Raw genomic sequence first — 22,826 nt, forward strand, 5'->3', positions numbered from 1 at the left:
GGGATTCAGCTATAAAGACTCAATTTGCTTCTGAACTTTTTCAAGAGCCTTTCTATCCAGTTGTCGCTGACGAATGATGACAAGGCAAGTGAAGACTAAAGCCACACCCACCATGGTGCCTTCAAACTTCCAGAATAAGTGTTGTTCTATTAGAGCAGAAGGGCAGCTTTTGAATTCATTCCTTTTAGATGAGCTGCATGTGATTTTTCTCCACATACCCTGTAGAACCACACTCAGGCGTTGTTTTAATATGGAAGTTAGAACATAGAGTACAATACACTCTTCTGTCACTATGAACTCTTCCACCAGCCAACATGGTGAAGTTGAGGCACTCACGGACAACTTCTCCTCGAGCATCGGAGCCTCTCTATGCAGAGGATTAAGGTGAAAGCAACCAGCAGAGGTGGCTGCCCTGGGGGGGGGGGGCTAAGCCTCCCCGGGCCCGCGAGCATGGAGCAGTCAGTGTTGCACCTGTTGTAGCAGACCTCCCAGAGGTTCCAGCTCAGAGCAGCGAAATGCCCGAGTTCTCTCCCTGGGCCAACTAAGGCTCTACGGGGACGCCCTCGCGACCACAGCGAGAATAATCCATATTTATTTATTGGCTAGAAGTGGGAGGCCTTTGTGGGGGCACAAGCAGCTGGAGGAAGGGTGAGCGGTCCTGACTTAGTGCCCTCGCCCCTTGGCCTCTGTCACTGGAGTGGCCATCTTGCTCGCAGAGGCTCCTGGTCCCAGCACTAGCGAGGCAGTCCCAGGTGCTCTTGTCTGTCTCCTGCTGGGGCTCCCTATGCGTATTATTCTTAGGTTTGGCCTTTTCACAGTGTCCCACATTTCCTGAATGTTTTGTGTTAAGAATTTGTTGGATTTAAGATTTTTTTTGGTCGATGAATCCTCTAATTTATCTTAAGCACCTGAGATTTTCTCTTCCATCTCATGTATTCTGTTGGTTATGCTTGCATCTATAGTTCCCAATAATTTGCCCAATTTTTCTATTTCCAGCATTCCCTTAGTATGTGTTTTCTTTATTGTCTCTATTTCAGTTTTCAACTCTTGAACTGTTTGAGTTGTTTCTTTCAACTGTTTGATAGTTTTTTTTTCTTGACTTTTTTTACTTTCTGTAAGAGATTTGTTCATTTTTTGCATTTTTTGTGGTCTTTTCCTCTATTTCTTCCAATTTTTTGTTTGTTTTTTTCTTCTACTTTAAGAGATTTTCTCATATTGTCTTTGAAGGCCTCTATCATTTTTATGAAGATATTTTTTAAGTTATTTTCTTCTGCTTCATCTGCTTTGGTGTGTTCGGGTCTAGATGGTGTGGAGTCCCAAGATTCTGGTGGTGTCATGATTGTCTTTCTATTGTTGGTGTTCTCTTGTGTTGCCATCTTCCCATCACTTCTTCCAGTAGGTGCAGGTGGGATCTCGCTCTCTCTATGGTACTCCCCCAGTGGGCTTAGATGGGTCAGGAGTTCGATGTCTGTAGCTGGGGGGGGGGTGGAGGGGGGAGTCCAAGCTCTCTAGGAGGTCTCTCCTCAGGCAGGGCTCGGGGGAGGGGGGTCAAAAATCAGGCAGGTGGGGACTCAGGGTGGTCCTGTGTGGATAGCTGGGTCTAGTGCACACAGAGCAGATCCAGGAAGTTCCCCGGAGGTGGTGGGATTGTTGGACCCACCCTCTGGTCCAATGCTCAACCAAAGCAGTGGGCTAGGTAGGGCACAGGGTCAGGGGAGGGCAGGCTCTGAGTTGTGTGGTTGTGGATCAGAGCACTTTCACTGGGGAGAGGACACAGGGGGAGCGAGATTTGGGGCCAGCCCAGGGAGTTCCCAGGGAAGGGTTTGGGGAGGATTCCATCCGAACAGGTCCCAGACTCACCTCTGGCAGAGGCCCGGCAGTGGGGGCGGGGGTCAAAGATCAGGCAAGCGGGGCCTCAGGGTGGTCTTGCACCTGTATGGTTTTTTCTAATCTTAATAAAAGCATGTTAATATCCTATTCTTTTGCACAGAAGACTCATAATTAAACTACTGATTGTGTTGTAGTCAAATTTCACACATAGCAAACTTTATATAGTGTTAAGAAAAATAGCTAAATCAAAACCATGCAAGGACATAGAGCTGATCTTGCTTATTTCCAGGTTTTGGAGGCTAAGACTGGGAGGATCATGATTTCAAAGTTTCATGCCACCTTGGGCTACTTAGTAATACCCTACTTAAAGAAAAAGAAGGATAGGCCCATTTCTAAACAGACTAGAATAAAACATTGGAGAAAGATAATATAAAGGTCTGGGAGAGCAGGGCCTAAAAATGAGGTGGACTAATGTTTTGTTCAGTGACCAACTTTATTTGGAGCATCAGGCAATTTATACTCTGAGGGTTAAGTGAAAAGGACCATATTGGCTTAGAACACCCCAAGACCAAGTTCTCAGCACAAAGATTTATTTGCTCCAGAGGGATAAATAGCAAGGAATAAGAGACAAAGAATGGAGATGTTTAGAAGAAACCAAGGTCACAAAACTCTTGTTTTCTTGGAATTTTCTCACAAGCACGCAGAGTTCTCATGTGATTACATTCTTGGGCTATGTTTCGACATGGTGATGCCTTGTTATGTCATGCTCTTGAAGGCAGAGTTAAGCATAATTTTGTGTTTGCCCATTAAAAGACGTAGGGCCACAATTTCCTATAAGTTGAAAGCCATGGTAAAACTACAGTTGAACAGTTCTTTTGAGTATGATTTTCAGGGTGTGGTATCATGTTTTATTAGGCTCAAAAGTGAATCCTCTGTCTTTTCTGAAGTTCTAACCCAGACATAAATGGCATGTTGTGTGAAAAATCTTTTCTGGGGGAGACAGCATATATCATCTACTCACCTCAGGTAGGGATCCCATGACAAACCAAAATATGGTACCACCAAAGTCTAGCTTGATGAACCAATGAGTTTTATTGGATTACTTATAGAAGCAGAAATGATTCAAAGACAGCTGCATCACCAGGACCCACCTTAGTGTGGATGACACTCACCAATGCTGGTGCTGGAGCTCACTGTGCAACCTGCAGGCATCTCGATAGGTTAGAGAGTATCCTTTCCAAGTGACTGGTCTAAACCTCTTCTGGGCAGCTAGCTGATTACTACTACTTCCAAGTAGCTGGTGTGGTCTCAGAGTTGTTGCAGGTTACATTCATCTGAGAGGGATCTCAGCTTTTATTGTTTACTCTCAGAGAGGGGCCTAGTGAATCTGGTCAGTTTCAGGGACTTCCTTGATGTTCTTAGTTGTTCACTTTCCTCCAGCTTAAGGAGTTCCCTGTAGGGTGGAATGTTTCAATACTCCAGGAAACTTACACAACACATGGATGCAGTTGATTGTAATATAAAAGTCAAAGGGAATGGGAGATGACTTCTAGCTGAAGGACGTTAAGAGGACATTGTGTGGGCATAGTAATGAAATAATTACAGAACGACCCAGTGAATGCTGTAATAGAAATTGCTATTAAGATACAGGTGAAAATGCCTACTTGCCATTATGAATCAACACAGTTAATGTTTTAGTTGGGTCTTTAGGGTCTGGTAGTGATGTGCTTAAATCTCTGTACTTAATTTTTGGAAAGAACATGCTTAAAAAATATATGCCTGTATGGGTGTGCTTGTGTACTTAATAACCGCTATAGCATACCTTGAGATTGAAGTTTAGATATGGAAGTAGCAATAATCCAGTTATGTTAAAACCATATAATAAAGGACATTTCATTATGAAGGTTTGGGCTTGGGGTGGGGAGGGATGAGGGTAGGTAAGTTTATGTTTATGTTTACCCCAGGCTGGCCTGGAACTATCTTCCTGCCTCCATTTCCCCAGTTTTGAAATAGAGACCTGAGCTGCTGCCACACACAGCATAGGTGATTTTTCTGGTTTGGTTCTGTTTTGTTTTTTTGTGGTGGTGGTTATTTTGAAGAGTTAAATTAAGACAGGGTTTCTCTGTATTGCACTGTGCTCAGAACTACCAAGGATGGTTTTTATTATTTATTTTAGTGTGTGCATGCTTATACAATAAGGCATCACGGGCACCCAAGGAAGCCATAGGAGGGCATCAGACCCCCTAGAAGTGGAGTTAGGGGTGGCTGTGAGCTGCCATGTACATGGGGTGAGCTGAATCCAGGGTCTTCTGGAAAGAATAGTAGGTGCTTTATCTGCTGAAACTTCTCTGCTCTCCCACCCTCCCTTTTCAATTTTACATTAAGGAATTTTAACTCCATGTATAAGAAATGTATTATAGTTGATTGAGAGCTTAGAAATAAACTTTTACATAGAGTTAGTTATTGGTTTATTTTTGTTTTTTAAATAATGGATCAGTCGGTTGGTTTCAGGAGAGCTAGATAGACAATTACTTTACATCACAAGCAAGAATTAACTCAAAATGGATCCAAGGTGTATATGTAAGAGGCTAAATAATTAGAAATATTAAAAGAAATATTTATAATACTGTCCTGCAATAGTTTCAGTAATACCAAAATCTAATCATTGGCAGTGATTTTAAAAGATTCATAAGTTCAACTTAGTTAAAATTAACAACCCATCCATCTCTCAGGACATTAACAAGAAATCCACAAAATGGTAGAGAATATTTTGCAAATCATTCATGCTTACCCAATTGCTAGTGTTTCCTAGGCCTACATGGGGTTAGTCCCTGCCATTGCATAAAATGAAAACAGTGGTACAGACCAATAATTAGAGCATTCAGGAGGTAAGGGCAGGAGAGTCAGGCATTCAAGGTCATCCTTAGGTCAAGGCCATCTTATACTATATGAGGTGTGTTTCAAAGAAAAATTGTATATTCTATAAGGGGTTTATATACAGAATATATGAAGACCTACATTTCAACAACAGAAGGACAATCAGTGGCTAAAGGGGATTGTAGAGATGGCTTGACAGTTAAAAGCTTTTGTCCTTACAGAGGACTTAGATTCAGTTCCAGAACCGAATGGTGGCTCACTGTCATCTGTATATAATAGTTCTGGGTGACCTGTTACCCTTCCCTGGCTTCAGCAGGCACCAGATACATATATGCAAGCAAACCCTCACACACATAAAAATAAATGAGCATTCAGAAAAGATCTACCAGTAGCCCCACAGCTTCCTAATCTTCAGGTAAATAAATGCAAATCTAAACCTTAGTCGTGCTGTTAGCTACTGTCAATGAACCAGAAAATGAAAGTGTTAACTTTCACTGTTTTTTACTTGTCCACTGTAGGTGGGGATGTAAAATGAGGCAACAACTTTGTAAACAGTATGGATGCTATCAGAATACGGGGGGGGGGGGGGGTATTAGCAATTTACTTTAGGACATCTATCTGAAAGAATTGAAAGTAGGATGTCAAAAAGCTGTGCTGAGCAAGCTGTAGAGAGCAGTCAGGTGAATAGCATTCTTCCATGCACTCTGCTTCAGTACCTTCGAGCTCCTGCCCTGGCTTCCCTTACTTAGATCATTTTCTCAACTGGTGGGTCAAGACCCATAAGACCTTTGGAAAACACAGATGTCTACATTACAATTGAAAACAGTAGCATAAAGAAGTGTACTAAAGGGGAACAGCATTAGGAAAGTTAAGAACCACTGTCCTAGGTGATGGGCTCCTCCCTGAGACGACAGGAGGCTGATGCTCTGGACAGACTGAAATTGAGAGCACTAGTGCAGCGCTGGCATTCGTCTTTCTCCCTGCCTGACATCATTGTGATCAGCCACTGCATGCCCCTGCTGTCATACCTTGTCTTTTGTGTTGAATTGATTATATTCCCTCAGATCTTGAGCCAGAATAAATCCCTTCTTCCTAAAGTTGTTTTTGTGAGGTATTTTTGTTAAAGCCAGTGAGGAAAATAACAATACAATGACTTTCTGGTCATCCCATCCTAGATCTCTTCGTTTTGCATAGCCAGAGCAGTAGCACTGGGGCTTAATCCCACCTTTATGGCCTCATTTAACTTTCAGAGAATCTGTCTCCAAAGACCACAGAACAGTGGTTTCTCAACCTTCCTAATGCCGTGATTCTTTTACATTTCCTTATTGTATGGTGATGCCCAGCCATGCAATTATTTCATTGCTACTTCATGACTGTAATTTTGCTACTGTTAATGAGTTGTAACATAGATATCTGATATGTGGACCACCCACACTCCCATGGGTCATGACCCACAAGTTGAGAGCCACTGCTATAGAATGTTTTCACCTTTACCTTTATCTATTTTTATTTTAAAATATGAGTGTTCCTCCTGCATATGTGTATGTACCGCATGCATGTGGGGCCTGAAGAGGTCAGAAGAGGGCATCAGAATCTCTGAAGTTATAGGTGGTTGTGAGCCTCCATATGGGTGCTGGGAACTGATCCCCGGTCCTCTGGAAGAGCAGCCAGGACTCTTTCCAGCCCATTTCCACCTTAATACCTCACAATTAGAATTAAATTTCAATGGTGTAAGCAGGAACAGTGAAGTACCTAGAATAGTCAGATTCATTGAAGCAAAGTAGAGTTGAGGTTATTAGTATGAGGACATGGAGTTAAATTTGGGATGAAAATGTTCTAGAAATGGATAGTAGTGATGGTTGTTTAGCACTGTAAAGGTGGGGATTCCTTTGAATTGTTATACTTAAAATAGTTGAACTAAGCCTGGTGGTGATGGTGCATGATTTTAATTCTAGCATTCGAGAGGCAGGGGGAATCTCTGAGTTCGAGGCCAGCCTGGCCTGCAGAGTGAGTTCCAGGACAGCCAGGGAAGAGAAAACTGTCTTGGAAAACCAAAAATAGACAGGATGGAAGAAAGGAAGGAATAGAAAAAAGTTGAACTTGTGTGTATGTGTGTATGTATGTATGCATGCATATATATATCTTGTGTGTGTGATATAGTTACTGGAGACTTTATGAAGTTTAAGGCAGTATTTTATATATACACAAATTACTATTTACATTCTTTCCTGCCTTTATTTGGGGCTCTTGTTTTCTGAAATAAAGAAGTATGAATACTTTATTAACTGGTGAGTAAAAGTGAATTTTGCCAGAGGGGAAAAAGAAATAGTTTGCATTTCGCTAAGGTTGCTCCAGTCAACAGCCAAGTCTGAGTAAATTACTTAACTGCCACAAACTTTGCTTCATTTTGTTTTTAGCCTCTTAAAGAAAAATTTAGGGAGTGTGTGTGTGTAAATGTGTACTCAGGAGTGCGGTGTGTGCTCTCACATGGAACTCAGATGAGAGCTGCAGGAGTTGGTTTTCTTCTTCTGCCAGGTGATCAAACTCAAGTCAGGCTTGTTTGGCAACAAGTACCCAACCCATTGAGGCATCTTGTTATTGTCTTTCATGGTATGAATACTATAGAGATTAGATAGAGCTTTTACAAAGTCTTCTTACTTAGTATTTGTTGCTTCTGCTTAGTTCTTAGTCTTCGTGTTAGTTGTTTTACTAGTACTACTGGTGTTATTAGACTTAGTTTAATTCTTCCCCTGGGTGATCTTTAATAACATTGACTTTGGTGTGTCAGTGATTTTGGTACTATAGAGCATGCAGCGACATTTTCCTCCAATTTTATGCTTGTAAAGGACTTTTTCTCATTTATGTTTAAGTATTAGAATATTACAAACTTAATGATTTAGAACTGTGATAACCAGCTAATTCATTAAGATTAAGTAAAATTTAAAATTCAATGGCCTGGTTATATAACTGCATTTTGGGTACTTAGTAGCCCCATGTATCAAATTTGTACAGTGTTGTTACATAGTACAGGTACAAACAGTTCATCTCTAGGGAACTTTGTTGATATGACTACCACAAGTCACTTCAATTTTCATCTCCAGAATGCATAGGTAACTACTATGGGAATACATGAAATACATTAATTAGGATAAAATACTTCAGAATAGTATTTAGCACATGACATTATTATATTGTTAATAGAACTACTGTTATACTTCCCCAGAACTACTGGAAGTACCAATTTGTAAGAAACTACATTACATCAAAATGTAATTTGTGTGATGTTTTTAAATAGCTTTTAGAGTTTCTATTAAAAATACTTTTCTTCTCCTAGCGAGTTGAAGAATTTCTCAGCAAAGATATCAGTTACCTTGTTTCAAATAAAAAGGAAGCAAAGTATGCGCAAACACTGAGTCGAGTTTCTCCTGTGCCAAGTCCAGAATCTGCATATACTGCAGAAACCACCTCACCTCATCCCAGCCATGATGGAAGTTCCTTTAAGTCTCCTGATAGAGTAAGTGTGCTATAAATACTTTGAGACTACAGGAAAGTAGATCTCATGGTTTTCTTGTTTGAGACAAGATCACCTATGTAGCCCTCTCAGGCTGGTCTGGAACTCCATATGTAGCCCAGACTGACCTCAAAATTGAGCCTTCCTCCCTCTGCCTCCCAAAATATGGGGGTTATAGATGTTTGCCCTCATACCTGACTCTGGGCTTTCAATAGCAAGCTTATAGCATGTATATGGAATGGTTATAAATTCAAAGCTCTATGGCTTTCTCACTATTAACATTGGCTGTCTTTTCGAAAGATGATTATTTTTCCCTAATAATACAGTGTAGTAAGGTTGAAACTTGATTCTTAAAGTATGTACTTTAGAGGGTAGCTTTTGTTTTTAAAATAATTTACAATGAAAGTTAATATCCAGTCATTCTTATGAAAGAAAAATAAAAACTTTAAAAAATTTCAAAATACAGAAAAGCTAACTGCTCACTTTGAGCTTACTGCCTGTTTCACACAATCTGCAAGTTAGGCATGATATATATCTAAATTGTTATGTTGCTATTTAAGACATACCTTCCTTATCAGTGGTAGCCATATGAAAAGCAGTTTAAATACAGAAAAAGAGTAAACATGAGTTGCAATGGAGATAACTTAAGAAAAGGAAGCAGGCTTGAGTATTAGTGCTGTTTGGTGAGACAGTCATGTACTGGCAACAAGCCTTTCAGCTACTTTCCATTCTGTCTTAGTTTAAATAGTTTATAAAAATAGTAAAATAGTTATACATTAAATAGTTTATAAAAATAGTAAAATAGTTTATACAAATTGTGTATGCTTATTATTTTTCTTAAATCTTCCTTTAATACAAAATTAAACCAGGCCTATTATCCCAGCTTCTTGGGAATGTGAAGCAAGAGGATTGTAATCTCAAGGCTAGTCTGGACAACTCAGTGAGACATATCTAAAGTTAAGGTTTTAGAAACACTAGAGATAAAGTTCAGTTGTAGAATGCCTGCTAGACTGTGTCACCAGAAAGGAAAATAATAAAATCTAAAATGTTAACCTGAAAATTGTAGATTTAAAATTTCAGGGGATGATAGCTATTTTAAAAACCTTTAATCTTTTTAAAATTACTAAAGAATTTACCCTCTTGGGTCTCATTCAGGTCTCTTTTTGTTCTTGAGGAAAAAGGAAAGTTTTAGTAATCTGTCTTTGCCAAGAGAATAATGAAGTCACTTTTGACCGTATGTTTGCTGTGTTCATAACTGTTTATATAAGCAAAATTTATCTACTTTAATGATTTCCCCTTTGTAACTCTTTCTCTGATGAAGTACTGTAACCTTGTTTGTTTGTTATCTTTGTTTTCTTACAGGTGTGTTTGAGCAGAGGAAAGTTATTAGCTGAAAAAGCTGTCAAGGATCATGTGAGTAAATTCGCAGAGTATGGGCTTCAGCTAGAGCTCAGTTGGGACATTGCTGGTCTAGCATGCATGAGATCTTTGGCCAGGCATAGCAGCATATTCCTGTTATTGCACTAGGGAGGTAAAGGATCAGAGGTTTAAGGACATCTTTAGCTACTTGAGTTCTAAGCCAGTCAGGGCAGGAGACCCCTGTCATGTAGGGACAAGGAGGGGGAAAATGTAGTGCATATTTTGCTTCTTTATTGTTTGATTGTTCTGAGACAGATTCTCATGTAGTTCAGGCCGGCCTCAAATTTGTTATAGGGCTTGCTTTCGAGTGCTGGCATTATAGGATATGTACCACCACACCCAGCTATATTTTATTATTAAACAATAAACTGTGGGCTGGCTAGATGTCTCAGCGGGTAAGGCCAAGACTAGTGACCTTAGTTTGATACCTAGGACCTAAATGGTAGAAGAACTAATTCATTCAAATTGCCCTCTGATCTCCAATTGTGCAGTGTAATATGTGTGCACCTACACACATGCACGAGGACATGAACACATGTAGAACAAGTAAATGCAATAAAAAAATTAACTGGAGCTGGCATGTACACAACACACACATAGCATTTTTAATTAAAATTGCACATATTCCGGAGATACTCTTTAAATTTTTAACAAGGTTAAATTTAGGCATCATCTCATTGTATCTGAAGCAGAAGTTACTTTCCCTGGAGAAACACCCCCATCTTGTGGCCATCTCAAACATTAATGGAAACCCAAAGTTTGTCTTAGGACTGTACAGTAATTGTTAAGGTAGCTGTAATGGGCACACCTTTATTCCCAGCCCTTAAGAGGCAGAGGCAGGCAGACTTCTGAGTTCCAGGCAAGCCAGGGCTACAAAGTGAGATATTGTCATAGACAAAACATAGCAATGTATTAATTGGGATTGATTTAAGAATAGTGCCATGTGGTAGTAGGGCACGCTTTTAATCCTAGCACTCGGGAGCTAGAAGTAGGAGGATCTCTGAGTTCGAGCCCAGCCTGCTTTACTGAGAGAGTTCCAGGGTAGCCTCCAAAAGTTACAGAGTCACCCTATCTTGAGAAAAAAGAAAAAAGGAATGCCAAAATATAAAACAAGGTCCTCATTACTGTTGTAATTCTTCAGGGACACTATGTATTACCTCTTTAGAGGCATTAACATTTATATAAATTTGTAAACTTGGTTTTTTTCATTGATGTTTTACAGGATTTTATTCCTGCTAATAGTATATTATCAAATGCCTTAACATGGGGAGTAAAGATTCTTCATATTGATGGTAAGAATTTTATGGCTAATATTTATTGTCTGTCCCATAGTTCTTACCTTTACATAGTAAAAATTTTGATGTTAGGAAGTACCTCCAGTGGTAACATTTATCCTAAGTTTACTGCCATTTAAGATATCATTGTTTAACTCCAAAGGTAAATTGCTAATCTTCAGTCCTTCTTTCAATAAAGACATTAGGTACTACATTGAACAGAAGAAGAAAGAGTTATGTTCACTCAAGAAACCAAGTACTTCTGTGAAGGATTCGGTATGTTGTTATCTCCATTTTTAAAGTACTATTAAAATTGATAGCTTGGCTTTTAATTTATATATCTATGAGTAATTTCCTAATGAGTCAAACATACTTGGTCAAACTATTTTATGGGTATGCCTATGTAATGTTTGTATATCGTTTGACTTGAACCTTATATTCATGAAGTGAACATTGTTTCTGGGGTAATTGTGTACATTTTTTCATTCTTTTTGGTCCCACTTTTTTTTTTTTTCTTTAACCATGTTGATCCCAGTTCCCTCTCCTTTGCTCCCTCCCTCTTACCCTCTTTGCCCCCTCACATGTACCCTGAGCACCCTCCTTTCACATCCCTCCACCCCAATTCCACATGTAGGGCAATGCCATCAAGGTGGGGTCATGTAGATCTGACAGGTCATGTGAAGTAGGGACTAGGGCTTCTCTCCTATCTCTAGAATAAGGCAGTTATCCCTCCATGGGGGAATATGTTTGCAAAGTCCTTTTCTGCACCTGGGATACATCCTGGCTCCACTGTCTGAAGTCTCTTAGACTGCTCAGTCCTTCTGGCTGAGACCCATATTCAGGGGGGCCTGAGTCAGTCCCATGTTGGCTCCCCAGCTATCAGTCTAGTGGCCATTAGCTCCTCCTTGTTCAGGTAAGCTGTCTCTATGTGTTTCTGCCGCATGGTCTTGTCCTCTCCACCTCCTTCTGGGTTCTAGTTCTACTCAGTGTTTATGTATGGGTGTTTGATCCTGTTTTCAACAGGCATTAGTTGAGGGCTCCATGGAGAAGTTAGTTGTTGAACTCACTCTCCGGGAAGGGCATTTATGATAGCCTTTCCATGGAAGCTCAAATTGTTATTTGGCGGCAGTCTTGTAGTTCTCTAGACCTTTCTTTGTGTTCAATTTTATCTTCAAACCAATATTGGCTCCCTCTTTTATGTTCTCTCTCTCTCTCTGTATGTCTCTCTCTCTCTCTCTCTGTCTTTCCTATCTTCTATTCCTAACCAGGCTCAATCTTCCTGGCCGCACATGTTTTCCTTTCCTCCCCCTCATTTTCTCCTACTTCTCTCTCTCCATTCGCTGCCCCCCCCCCCCCACTTCCCCTGAGCTCTGGGGGACTTGTCCTTTCCCAGATCTGTGAGGGACTTTATATGAATCTCTTAGAATCCACCTTGTATCCTAGTTCGTCTGGTGATGTGAATTATAGGCTGGTGATCCTTTGCTCTAGGTCTAAAATCCATATATGAGTGAGTACATACTGTGTTCCTCTTTTTGTGACTAGGTTACCTCATTCAGGATGGTTTCTTCAAGTGCCATCCACTTGGCTGAGAATTTCAAGATACCATTATTTTTTTCTGCAGAGTAGTATTTCATTGTGTAGATATGCCGCATCTTCATTAACCATTCCTCAATTGAGGGGCATCTAGGTTGCTTCCAGGTTCTTGCTATTACAAATAGTGCTGCTATGAACATAGTTGAACAGATGTCTTTGTTGCATGGATGTGAATCCTTTGGGTATATGCCTAAGAGGGGGATTGCTGGGTCCTGTGGTAAACTAATTCCCATTTTCCTGAGGAACCGCCATACTGATCTCCAAAATGGCTGTATGAGTTTGCCCTCCCACCAACAGTGGAGGAGTGTTCCATTCCACTTTCTCCACATCCTCTCCAACATAAGTCATCACTGGTGTTTCTAATTTTAGCCATTCTGGCAGGGGTAAGATGGTATCTCAAAGTTGTTTTGATTTGCATTTCCCTGATAGCTAAGGATGTGGAGCATTTTCTTAAGTGTCTTTCAGCCTTTTTGATTTCCTCTATTGAGAATTCTTTCTTCAGTTCTGTACCCCATTTGTAATAGTTATTTGGTGTTTTGTTGACTAGTTTCTTGAGTTCTTTGTATATTTTGGAGATCAGCCCTTTGTCGGATATAGGATTGGTGAAAATCTTTTCCCAGTCTGTAGGCTGCCGTTTGGTCTTGTCCACTGTGTCCTTTGCCTTACAGAAGCTTCTAAGTTTGAAGAGGTCCCATTTATTAATTGTTTCTTTCAGTGTCTGTGCCCCTGGAGTTATGTTCAAGAAGCGGTCTCCTATACCAATTTGTTCAAGGGTACCTCCTACTTTCTCTTCTAAGAGGTTCAATGTGGCTGAATTGATGTTGAGGTCTTTGATCCATTTGGACGTGAGTTTTGTGCATGGGGACAGACATGGGTCTATCTGCAGTCTTCTACACACCATCATACAATTGTGCCAGCACCATTTGTTGAAGATGCTGTCCTCACCCCATTGTGTAATTTTAGCTGTTTTGTCGAAAATCAGGTGTTCATAGGTGCGTGGGTTAATATCAGGACTTTCAATTCGATTCCATTGGTCTACCTGTCTATTTTTATGCCAATACCAGCCTGGTTTCAGAACTATAGCTCTGTAGTAGAGCTTAAAGTCAGGGATGGTGATGCTTCCTGAAGTTCTTTTATTGTATAGGGTTGTTTTGGCTATCCTGAGTCTTTTGTTTTTCCATATAAAGTTGATTTTTATCCTTTCAAGATCAGTGACGAATTGTGGTGGGATTTTAATGGGGATTGCATTGAATCTGTAGATTGCTTTTTGTAAGATTGCCATTTTTACTATGTTTATCCTACCTATCCAAGAGCATGGGAGATCTTTCCATTTTCTGGTATCTTCTTTAATTTCTTTCTTTAGAGTCACAAAGTTCTTATTATATAGGTCTTTTACTTGTTTTCCTAAGCGTTACACCAAGATACTTTATGTTGCTTGTGGCTATTGTAAAGGGTGATGTTTCTCTGATTTCTTTCTCTGCCCCTTTGTCATCTGAATAAAGTAGGGCTACTGATTATTTTGAGTTTATCTTGTATCCTGCTAGTTTGCTGAAGGTGTTTGTCAGCTATAGGAGTTCCCTGGTAGAGTTTATTGGGTCGCTTATGTAAACTATCATATCATCTGCAAATAGAGACAGTTTGAATTCTTCCTTTCCAATTTGGATCCTTTTGATCTCCTTTTGTTGTCTTATAGCATTAGCTAGAACTTCTAGTACGATATTAAAGAGATATGGAGAGAGAGGACAGCCTTGTCTTGTTCTTGATTTTAGAGGAATTGGCTTAAGTTTCTCTCCATTCAGTTTGATGTTGGCAGTTGGTTTGCTGTATATTGCTCTTATTATGTTTAGGTATGTTCCTGTTATCCCTGATCTCTCCAAGACCTTTATCATGAAAGGGTGTTGAATTTTGTTGAAGGCTTTTTCAGCTTCTAGGGAGATAATCATATGGTTTTTCTTTTTCTGTTTGTTTATATGGTGGATCACGTTGGTAGATTTTCTTATGTTAAACCATCCCTGCATTCCAGGGATGAAGCCTACATGGTCATGGTGGGTGATTTTTCTGATGTATTCTTGGATTCGGTTTGACAGTTATGTTATTGAGTGTTTTGCATCGATTTTCATCAGGGATATTTGTGTGTAGTTTTCTTACTTAGATGTGTCTTTGTGAGGCTTGGGTACCACGGTTATTGTGGCCTCGTAGAAAGAGTTTGGCAATGAACCTTCTGTTTCTATTATGTGGAACAATTTGAGGAGTATTGCTATTAGTTCTTCCTTGAATTTCTGGTAGAATTCTGCACTGAAGCCATCTGTCCTGGGCTTTTTGGTTGGAAGGATTTCAATGACTGCTTCTATTTCATTGAGGGTTATAGGTCTATTTAAGTTGTTTGTCTGTTCTTGTTTTGATTTTGTTAAGTGATAGTTATCCAGAAATTTGTGTGGAATACAGGTTATTGTTTTCCTGGTTTCTATTTTGATTTCAGCCCTCAAATTGATTATTTTCTGGCCTCTATTCCTCCGGGGTGAGTTTGCTTCTTTTTGTTCTGAGGCTTTCAGTTGTGCTTTTAATTCACTAAAGTGACTATCCTCTGTTTTCTTCATATGGGCACTTAGTGAAATGAACTTCCCTCATAGCACTGCTTTCAAGGTGTTCCATAAGTCCGGGTATGTTGTGTCCTCTTTCTTGTTGAATTTTAGAAAGTCCTTAAATTTTTTATTTCTTCTTTGACCCAGGTGTGGTCCAATTGCATATTGTTCAGTTTTCATGAGTTTGTAGGCTTTCTGCAATTTGTTTTGTTGAATTCCAATTTTAAAGCATGGTGGTCTGATACGTTTCAGGGGACTATTCCAATTCTCTTGTATCTGTTGAGGTTTGTTATGCCACTTAGTATGTGGTCGATTTTAGAGAAGGTTCCATGTGGAGCAGAGAAGAAGGTATATTCTTTTGTCTTTGGATGGAATGTTCTATAGATGTCTGTTAACCCCAGTTGAGACATAACTTCTGTTAATTCTTTTGTTTCTTTGTTGAGTTTCTGATTGGTGGTCCTGTCTAGTGGTGAGAGTGGTGTGTTGAAGTCTCCCACTATAAGTGTGTGAGGTTTTAGAGTTTTAGCAGCATTTCTTTTACGAATGTGAGTGCCTTTGTATTTGGGGCATAGATGTTCAGAACTGAGACTTTGTGTTGATGGATTTCTCCTGCTATGAATGCGAAATGAGCGTTTTCATCTCCTTTGAATAATTTTGTTTTGAAGTCTAACTTGGTAGATATTAGGATAGGCACACCTGCTTTTTTCTTGGTTCCATTTGATTGGCAGATCTTTTCCCAACCCTTTACCCTGAGATAATGCCTATCTTTGAAGCTTAGATGTGTTTCTTGTATGCAGCAGAAGGATGGATTCTGTCTTTTTATCCGTTCTGTTAGCCTGTGTCTTTTTATAGGTGAGTTAAGACCATTAATGTTGAGGGTGAGTAAGGACCATTGATTGTTGATGCTTGTTTGATTTAGGTTTGTTGTTGGCAGTGGTATTGTAAATATATTTGTCCCGTTTTACCCTTGGTTTCTGGTGTAGTGAGATTATCTGTTGCCTACATTTTTGTGGGCGTAGTTACCTTCCTTGGGTTGGAGTTTTCCTTCCAAAACTTTCTGTAGGGCTGGATTTGTAGGTACATATTGGGAAAATCTGGCTTTGTCATTAAATATCTTGTTTTCTCCATCTATAGTGATTGAGAGTTTTGCTGGGTATAGTAGCCTGGTCTGGCAGCCGTGGACTCTTAGTACTTGTAGAACATTATCCAGGACCTTCTGGCCTTGAGGGTTTCCATGGAGAAGTCAGGTGTAAATTTGATAGGTCTCCCTTTTTCCTTCGCTGCTCTTAATATTCTTTCTTTATTCTCTGTGTTAGCTATTTTGATTATTATATGTTGAGGGGTCTTTTTTCTTTGGTCCATCCTATTTGGTGTTCGGTATGCTTCTTGTACTTTCATGGACACGTCCTTCTTCAGTTTGGGAAAGTTTTCCTCGATGATTATGTTGAATATGTTTTTGGCACCTTTGAGCTGGGCTTCCTCACCTTCCTCTATGCCTATTATTCTTGAGTTTTGCCTTTTCACTTTGACCCACATTTCCTGGATGTTTTGTGTTAAGGATTTGTTGGATTTACCATTTTCTTTGGTCGATTAATCTATTTCCTCTATAGTTTATCTTCCGTGCCTGTAATTCTCTGTTCAATATCTTGAATTCTGTTAGTTATGCTTGCATCTGTAGCTCCCTATCGTTTGCCCAGTTTTTCTATTTCCAGCATTCTATCAGTTTGTGTTGTCTTTATTTTCTCTATTTCAGTTTTCTATTCTTGAACCGTTTCCTTCATCTGCTTAATCATTTTTACTTGGCTTTCTGTACTTTCCTTAAGAAATTTGTTCATTTCTTCCACTTTTTTATTTTTACTTCCATTTCTTTAATGGATTGTCTCACATCTTCTTTGTGGGCCTTTATCATTTTTATTACGATAATTTTAAGTCGTTCCCTTCTGCTTCATCTGCTTGTTGTGTTCCAGTCTAGTTGGTGTAGAGTCCCTATATTCTGGTGGGGTCATGGTTGTCTTTCTGTTGTTAGATGTTTTTTTGTATTTCCGTCTTCCCATAGCTTCTTCCAGTAGGTGTTTGTGCGGTCTCTCCCTCTCTATGGCACTTCCCCAGTAGGCTTAGGTGAGTAGGAGGTTCGATGTCTGTAGCTTTGGGTGGTCCAAGCTCTCTAGGAGGTCTCTCCACAGGCAGGGTCCTGGTGATGGTGGTCAACGATCAGGCTCCAGCAGAAGACTGGCAATGGGGGTCAAAGATCCCGAAGGCTGGGACTCAGGATGTTCCTGGTGCCTGTAGGCACTTCTAGCCTGGGTCTGGTGCTCTCCAGCTGAGGCCTCTTTAGAAGAGTCCCTGCGATGGGGGTCACGGACCCTGCTGGCAGGAACTGAGAGTGGTCCTGCAGAGATAGGTGGATCTCTGGGAGGGGCCCAGAACTGCAGTAGAGGACCGGCAGTGGGGGACAGAGACCAGGCAGGTGGAAGTTATGAGTGGTCTCATGTGTTCAGATTCCTGTTGCCTCAATTTTTGAGAGATACTTTTGTTTATTCTGCAGAAAACACTCAGATTAACCTATTGTGTAAAAAAATCCAAATACACGTTTTATTTGCTCCAAACAATAGAAGTGCTCTAAGTCTTGTGCAGTCTAGCCAGTTATCCTGAGTGTAAGGTTTTTACTATTGGTTTATGCTGTGGCTGTCCTAATGGCCGCCTGCCATCAGTCTTTAGAGTCTTTTGCTTTTGTCTTTGAAGCCTCTCTATAGAGGCTTTTCCTGTCCATTGGACTTCCCTTGACCTTATACCCCTAACTACTATTAAATCTTCATAACCTATCTCCTTGATCCTTAGCAGATCTCTGCTCCTTCCTCATTTTCAGCTGACAACTATAAACAGTTTCCCGGGTCATTTTGATACCTTTAAAGGCGGTTGTGTTGGTTTTCTCAATGTTGTCCATTCCTGAAATTTGCATCTCTTCACTTCCTCCTGCTTTCTCTTGTTCCTCACACCAATCTTTTGTGGTTTGCTTTTCCAACATTCAATCCTTAAACAACTTGAATATAAAGAAAATAAAGTTGGTAGAATACATAAAAAGTGATGGAGACAAAAGTAGTTTAGTAATTTTGGTCATTTTATGTAATATAATAGGAAACTTAGCATAAGTGCCATAGTTTTCAGTTCTATAATTTCTGTTCAGTATGCATGCATGTGTGTGTACATGAGTGTCTGAACTTTTATGTGTCAGGTAAGCTTTCAGTACACACAAGATATAGCCAGTGCTTTGCAGATTCCATATTTATTATAATAGATTTTGTTTTTACTGTTATTTTTGTTGTTTGTTTTTCTCAAGACAGGTCTCACTGTATATTTCTAACTACCCTGAAACTCACAGAAATCCACCTACCTTTGCCTCCCTTGTGCTCTGATTAAAGGTACATGCCACTGTGCTGGCATTACTGTTGTTTTAAGAGCTATATTCATCCAGGTTTTATTCAGACTGTAAATTCTGTCTTAATTTTGTGTTTACAAGGTCATTCTAATGTGTTACAGTTTTCAAAGACTGGTGTACAGCATTGGGGTTGTCTTATACACACACATACACACTATATATGGGTTAATCTTAGATTTTGGCAGTGATTTAAATCTTAGTTCCGTTTCCAAAGTCCTTTCTATCTTGCACTTTGGATTTATTGATAGCATGTGCAAGATTGAGTTCTGCCCAACACATGCACAGATTTGCACAAGGAATTGGGGATGCCCCTCTCCTGCCTGCTCCTTGAATCCTCTGTTCAAAGGTCCCTTTCCTGGCTCCCCTAGTAAGAAATTGGGGATTTCCCATACTACATTTATACCTGGAATGCTCTCTCAGAACAACTGGAAGAAAAGAAATTCAGAGACTTCTGTGGGTTCCTGGTGCCTCTTTTGTCACTTCTCTAGTGGGAAAGATGGAGTTAGTTTAATTTTTGAGTCATTCACTCAAACACCTTCATGACTGAAGGTTCTTGTTTAACTTGATCTTCACTATCTGCTCCCTCCTTAAAAATGTTTATATACCCACTTAGTTGCTTATTGAATGCTATGTGGAGTTTAATTATAATAGTGAATTGTAGTTGTTTGTTTCTCATAGGTCTAAACTGTTAACTGTACCTTCTCATTAACTAATGTTGTGTAGGCTAAAATTTAATCTATAATGCAAGGACTAAAGATATAGCTAGGACTGTGAGGCCTATGTTCAATACCAGCATCAAAAGCTCCAATGAAGAATGTAAAGTGGAACTGAATTCTATAGAGATGATTAAGATCTTTAGTTCTTGAGTGCTATTCACTTTATTTGATGGAATTGATTTTAAGAAGGAAGATTTTTCCCTCTGTAAAGTAACCACCCACTTTGATGCAGTGTTTTCCCTGTGAAGTTTTTCTCTTGATGTCACTGAACAAATTGTACAGCTTCTGCTGTGTTTTCAAACCCAGTGTTTTCACTGCATCTTTTCTTTCTTTCTTTTGTTTTTTTTTTTTTTTTTTTAAAGGGGAAAAAAGCTGGTACTGGAATGCAAAAGGCCAGAAGTAAGTATTCTGATACAATGTTTAATTTTCTTCTAGAGAGCAGAAAAAAAAATATGAAGATTGAAGCTTAGGACTCTTAATTCAGTGGTTGAACACTTATCCCGGTGTGTGATGACCTAGAGTCAGTCTCCAGCATAGATAGCCAAATATATGCGCTTACAGAGATTTTCTAAGATAAATTGTCCATTAAATGATTTATTCAAGGACTTTTAGAATTTTTAGAACATGGACAGTCTGACACTTAACACACTACCCTGTCCCATGTTACTAGGTTTTTGTTTGTTTTGTTCATTTTGTTGTTGTTGTTGTTGGGGTTTTTTGTTTTGTTTTGTGTTTTGAGACAGAGTTTCTCTGTGTAACAGCTCTGGCTATTCTATAACTCTCTGTAAACCAGGCTGGCCTTGATTTTATAGAGATTCACCTGCCTCTGCTTCTGGAATGCAGGGACTAAAGGTGTGTTCCACCACAGCCCAGATGTTAATAGTTTTTTTTAAAGATATGTATTTTATTATGTTTGTGGGAAGGGGATATGTGTACATTAGTACAGGTACCCAAAGAAGTCAGAAGAGGTTGTTGTGTCCCTTGGAACTGGGGTTACAGGCAATTGTGAGACTCACTTGATAAAGGTACAGGGAACTGAATTTCTCTGGTCCTCTAGGAGTATTATAAGATCTCCACTGCTGAACTCTCCAGCTTTCAAAAACAAAAAATGGGTTCTATTCAAACCTGTTTACTGTGATGAACATGAAACACGGCTTTGAGATAGTTTTACAGTGTGAAAATACCAACGCCATTCAGTTTTAAGAATATTTGACTGGTTCTGATGGCTCATGTCTAATCCCAACAGTGTGGAGACTGAGGCTTGAGTATGAGAAGTGCCTGCCCAGCCTGAACTGCAGTAGAGAGATTCTGTCTCACAAAACAAAACAAATTCTCAAAGTATGGTAGATTGGGTATGTGGGATGGTGTTGTTGGAAACTATTTTACCAGCGGCCTACACCTTTCAACTCTATGGATATAAAATAATTTCCAGGGTAATTTTACCCATTGTAGAGTCTTTTAAGTATCATCTGCAAGTATCTAATGGTATTCTCTTCTCAAGCAGGGAGACTCAAAAAGCCTTTTTTAAAGGTTGAAGATGTGAACCGGTAAGTGTCAATGCCTAATGTGTAAGAAGTTGAGTTGCTATTACAGAGAAAAATCTGATTAGACTTATTTCCATTAATATGTTTATGTCCTTTATATGACAGTGATGATATAGCTTAATTCACTTATGTTCAAGGACTGAATTTAGTTTCATCCTATTACAGATTTAAATTTAGAATATCTGCTTTAGACTAATCATAAAATCATTTCATTTTTTAGTATTTTAAATAATCAGTCTGGCTAAATTCATTATATTAGCTTGAACAATTACTAAAATTTCCCCTATAATTGTGGGGGGAAATTATAGATAGTACTTGGAAGTATTGAACCTAAATATGACATCTACCATAATAGCTTTTCAAACTCTTAGGTTTTCTAAGATAATCTTAATGAAATCAATAAACAGAGGTAAGTTTGGAAAAGTTAGATTACTTTCTCTTAGCTCTCTGGCTACTTCTTTGGCCGAGTTAGCTAATTCTCTTGGGTGTTCACTGAAGTGACTAAAGCGTTGAAAGCTTCTTTTTTAAAGTGTGGTATGGGGCTGGAGAGATGGCTGAGTGGTTAACAGTGCTGGCTGTTCTTCCAGATAACATGAGTTTAATTCCCTGCATGCTTATTGAATGGCTCATAGTCACCTGTAACTCCAGTGCTAGGGGATCTGGTATCCATGGCACTCGCATACATGCATACATAAATAAGTAATAAAATATTTTAGACACATAAAAATTTTAAGTGTATTATTGTGAAAAAAAAAAAAGGTGCAGTTTAAAATTAGGCCTGGGGCTGGAGAGATGGCTCAGCTGTTAAAAGCTAGGCTCACAACCAAAAATAAAATTGGGCCTCGCCAAAGTTTGATGGTAACATGCCTGTAACTTCAGGAGGGTCTGAAGTTCTAGTCCATCCTAATCAGCATAGGGAGATTTTTGTCACAAAATGGGTCAGACATCTTATAATCATAGGCTGCACTAGAAGATTTAATATTGTGGGTAGTTCCACCTTGGCATGTGGTCCTAGAGTTTATAAAACAGGCTTGAGGCTGGAGAGGTGGCTCTGGTTACTAGCACTGGCTGATCCTCCAGAGGACCAAAGTTCAATTCCCGGCACCCACAGGGCGGCTAACACTTGTCTGTAGCTCTAGTCTCAGGGTTCTGATGCATTTTGCTGGGCTTTGTGGGCACTGCGTACATATGATGCACAGATACATATTTAGACAAACATCTATACACATACAAATAAATGAAAATTAAATAGATTAAAAATAATAAAGTTGGGCAGTTGTGGTGCACGCCTTTGATCTCAGCACTAGGGAGGCAGAGGCAAGCAGATCTCTGAGCTTGAGGCCAGTCTGGTCTGCAGAACTAGTTCCAGGACAGCCAGAGCTACAGAGTGAGACCTATCTCGAAAAACTAAAATAATAATTATAATTGTAAAAGAAAATAAGCAAGCTTCTCAAGCCATAGGCAGCAAGCCTGTAAGCAGTGTTCCTTCATGACTTCTACTTCAGATTTTGCTGCCAGGTTCCTTCCTTGGGTTTCAGCTCTGCCTTCTCTTCATGGTGGCCTGTGATATTAGAACACGTAGGCAGAAATAAACCCTTTCCTCTGAAAGTTTTTTTTTTCATCATTTTGTCGTAGCAATAGAAACCCTAACCACGACAGCAATATAAAGATTAACCCAATAAATGGAAGAAAGCAAGTCATATATTTAGTAGTATGGAGTCAGTATCCAGACTACAAAAATCATCAGTGTAGCTCAAAAGGAAAAAATTATAGTACAGAAATACAAATCCAAATCACAGAGAAACTTCATTAGTTCCATTAGGATAGTTCCATGTGTATCTAAGAAACATAGAAATAGCCAAAAGGTGTAAGCAACCCGAGTCCATTACCGTAGTATGGGTAAATGAGCTGTGGAAGATAGATGTCTATATATTTGACAGTAGAACGTATTAAAGAGGTTGAAATTCTTACATGCCACAACACAGATGAGCCTTCCAGACATCATCCTAAGAATACATAGAGCATCCAGAATATTCAAATTCAG

At 39.4% G+C, this 22,826-nt stretch overlaps 1 protein-coding gene and 1 pseudogene across 2 annotated transcripts in view; one reads left to right on the forward strand and one right to left on the reverse strand.

Moving 5' to 3' along the window:
* Dbf4 (DBF4 zinc finger) overlaps positions 1–22,826 on the forward strand; it is a 38,913-nt gene that overhangs the window by 9,708 nt on the left and 6,379 nt on the right. Inside the window, exons 3-8 of one of the 2 annotated variants that reach the window (XM_051174570.1) lie at positions 8,042–8,221; positions 9,581–9,631; positions 10,860–10,929; positions 11,111–11,187; positions 19,601–19,637; positions 20,743–20,785. In XM_051174570.1, the coding sequence (XP_051030527.1) occupies positions 8,042–8,221; positions 9,581–9,631; positions 10,860–10,929; positions 11,111–11,187; positions 19,601–19,637; positions 20,743–20,785 (458 nt within the window). Of the gene's footprint in view, positions 1–8,041; positions 8,222–9,580; positions 9,632–10,859; positions 10,930–11,110; positions 11,188–19,600; positions 19,638–20,739; positions 20,786–22,826 lie in introns of both variants that reach the window. The other variant, XM_051174569.1, reaches the window with a different exon arrangement.
* Positions 10–583, reverse strand: LOC127214170 (protein JTB-like; annotated as a pseudogene).

The sequence above is a fragment of the Phodopus roborovskii genome, unplaced genomic scaffold (genome assembly GCF_943737965.1).
Source record: "Phodopus roborovskii unplaced genomic scaffold, PHOROB, whole genome shotgun sequence".
Lineage (NCBI taxonomy): Eukaryota > Metazoa > Chordata > Mammalia > Rodentia > Cricetidae > Phodopus > Phodopus roborovskii.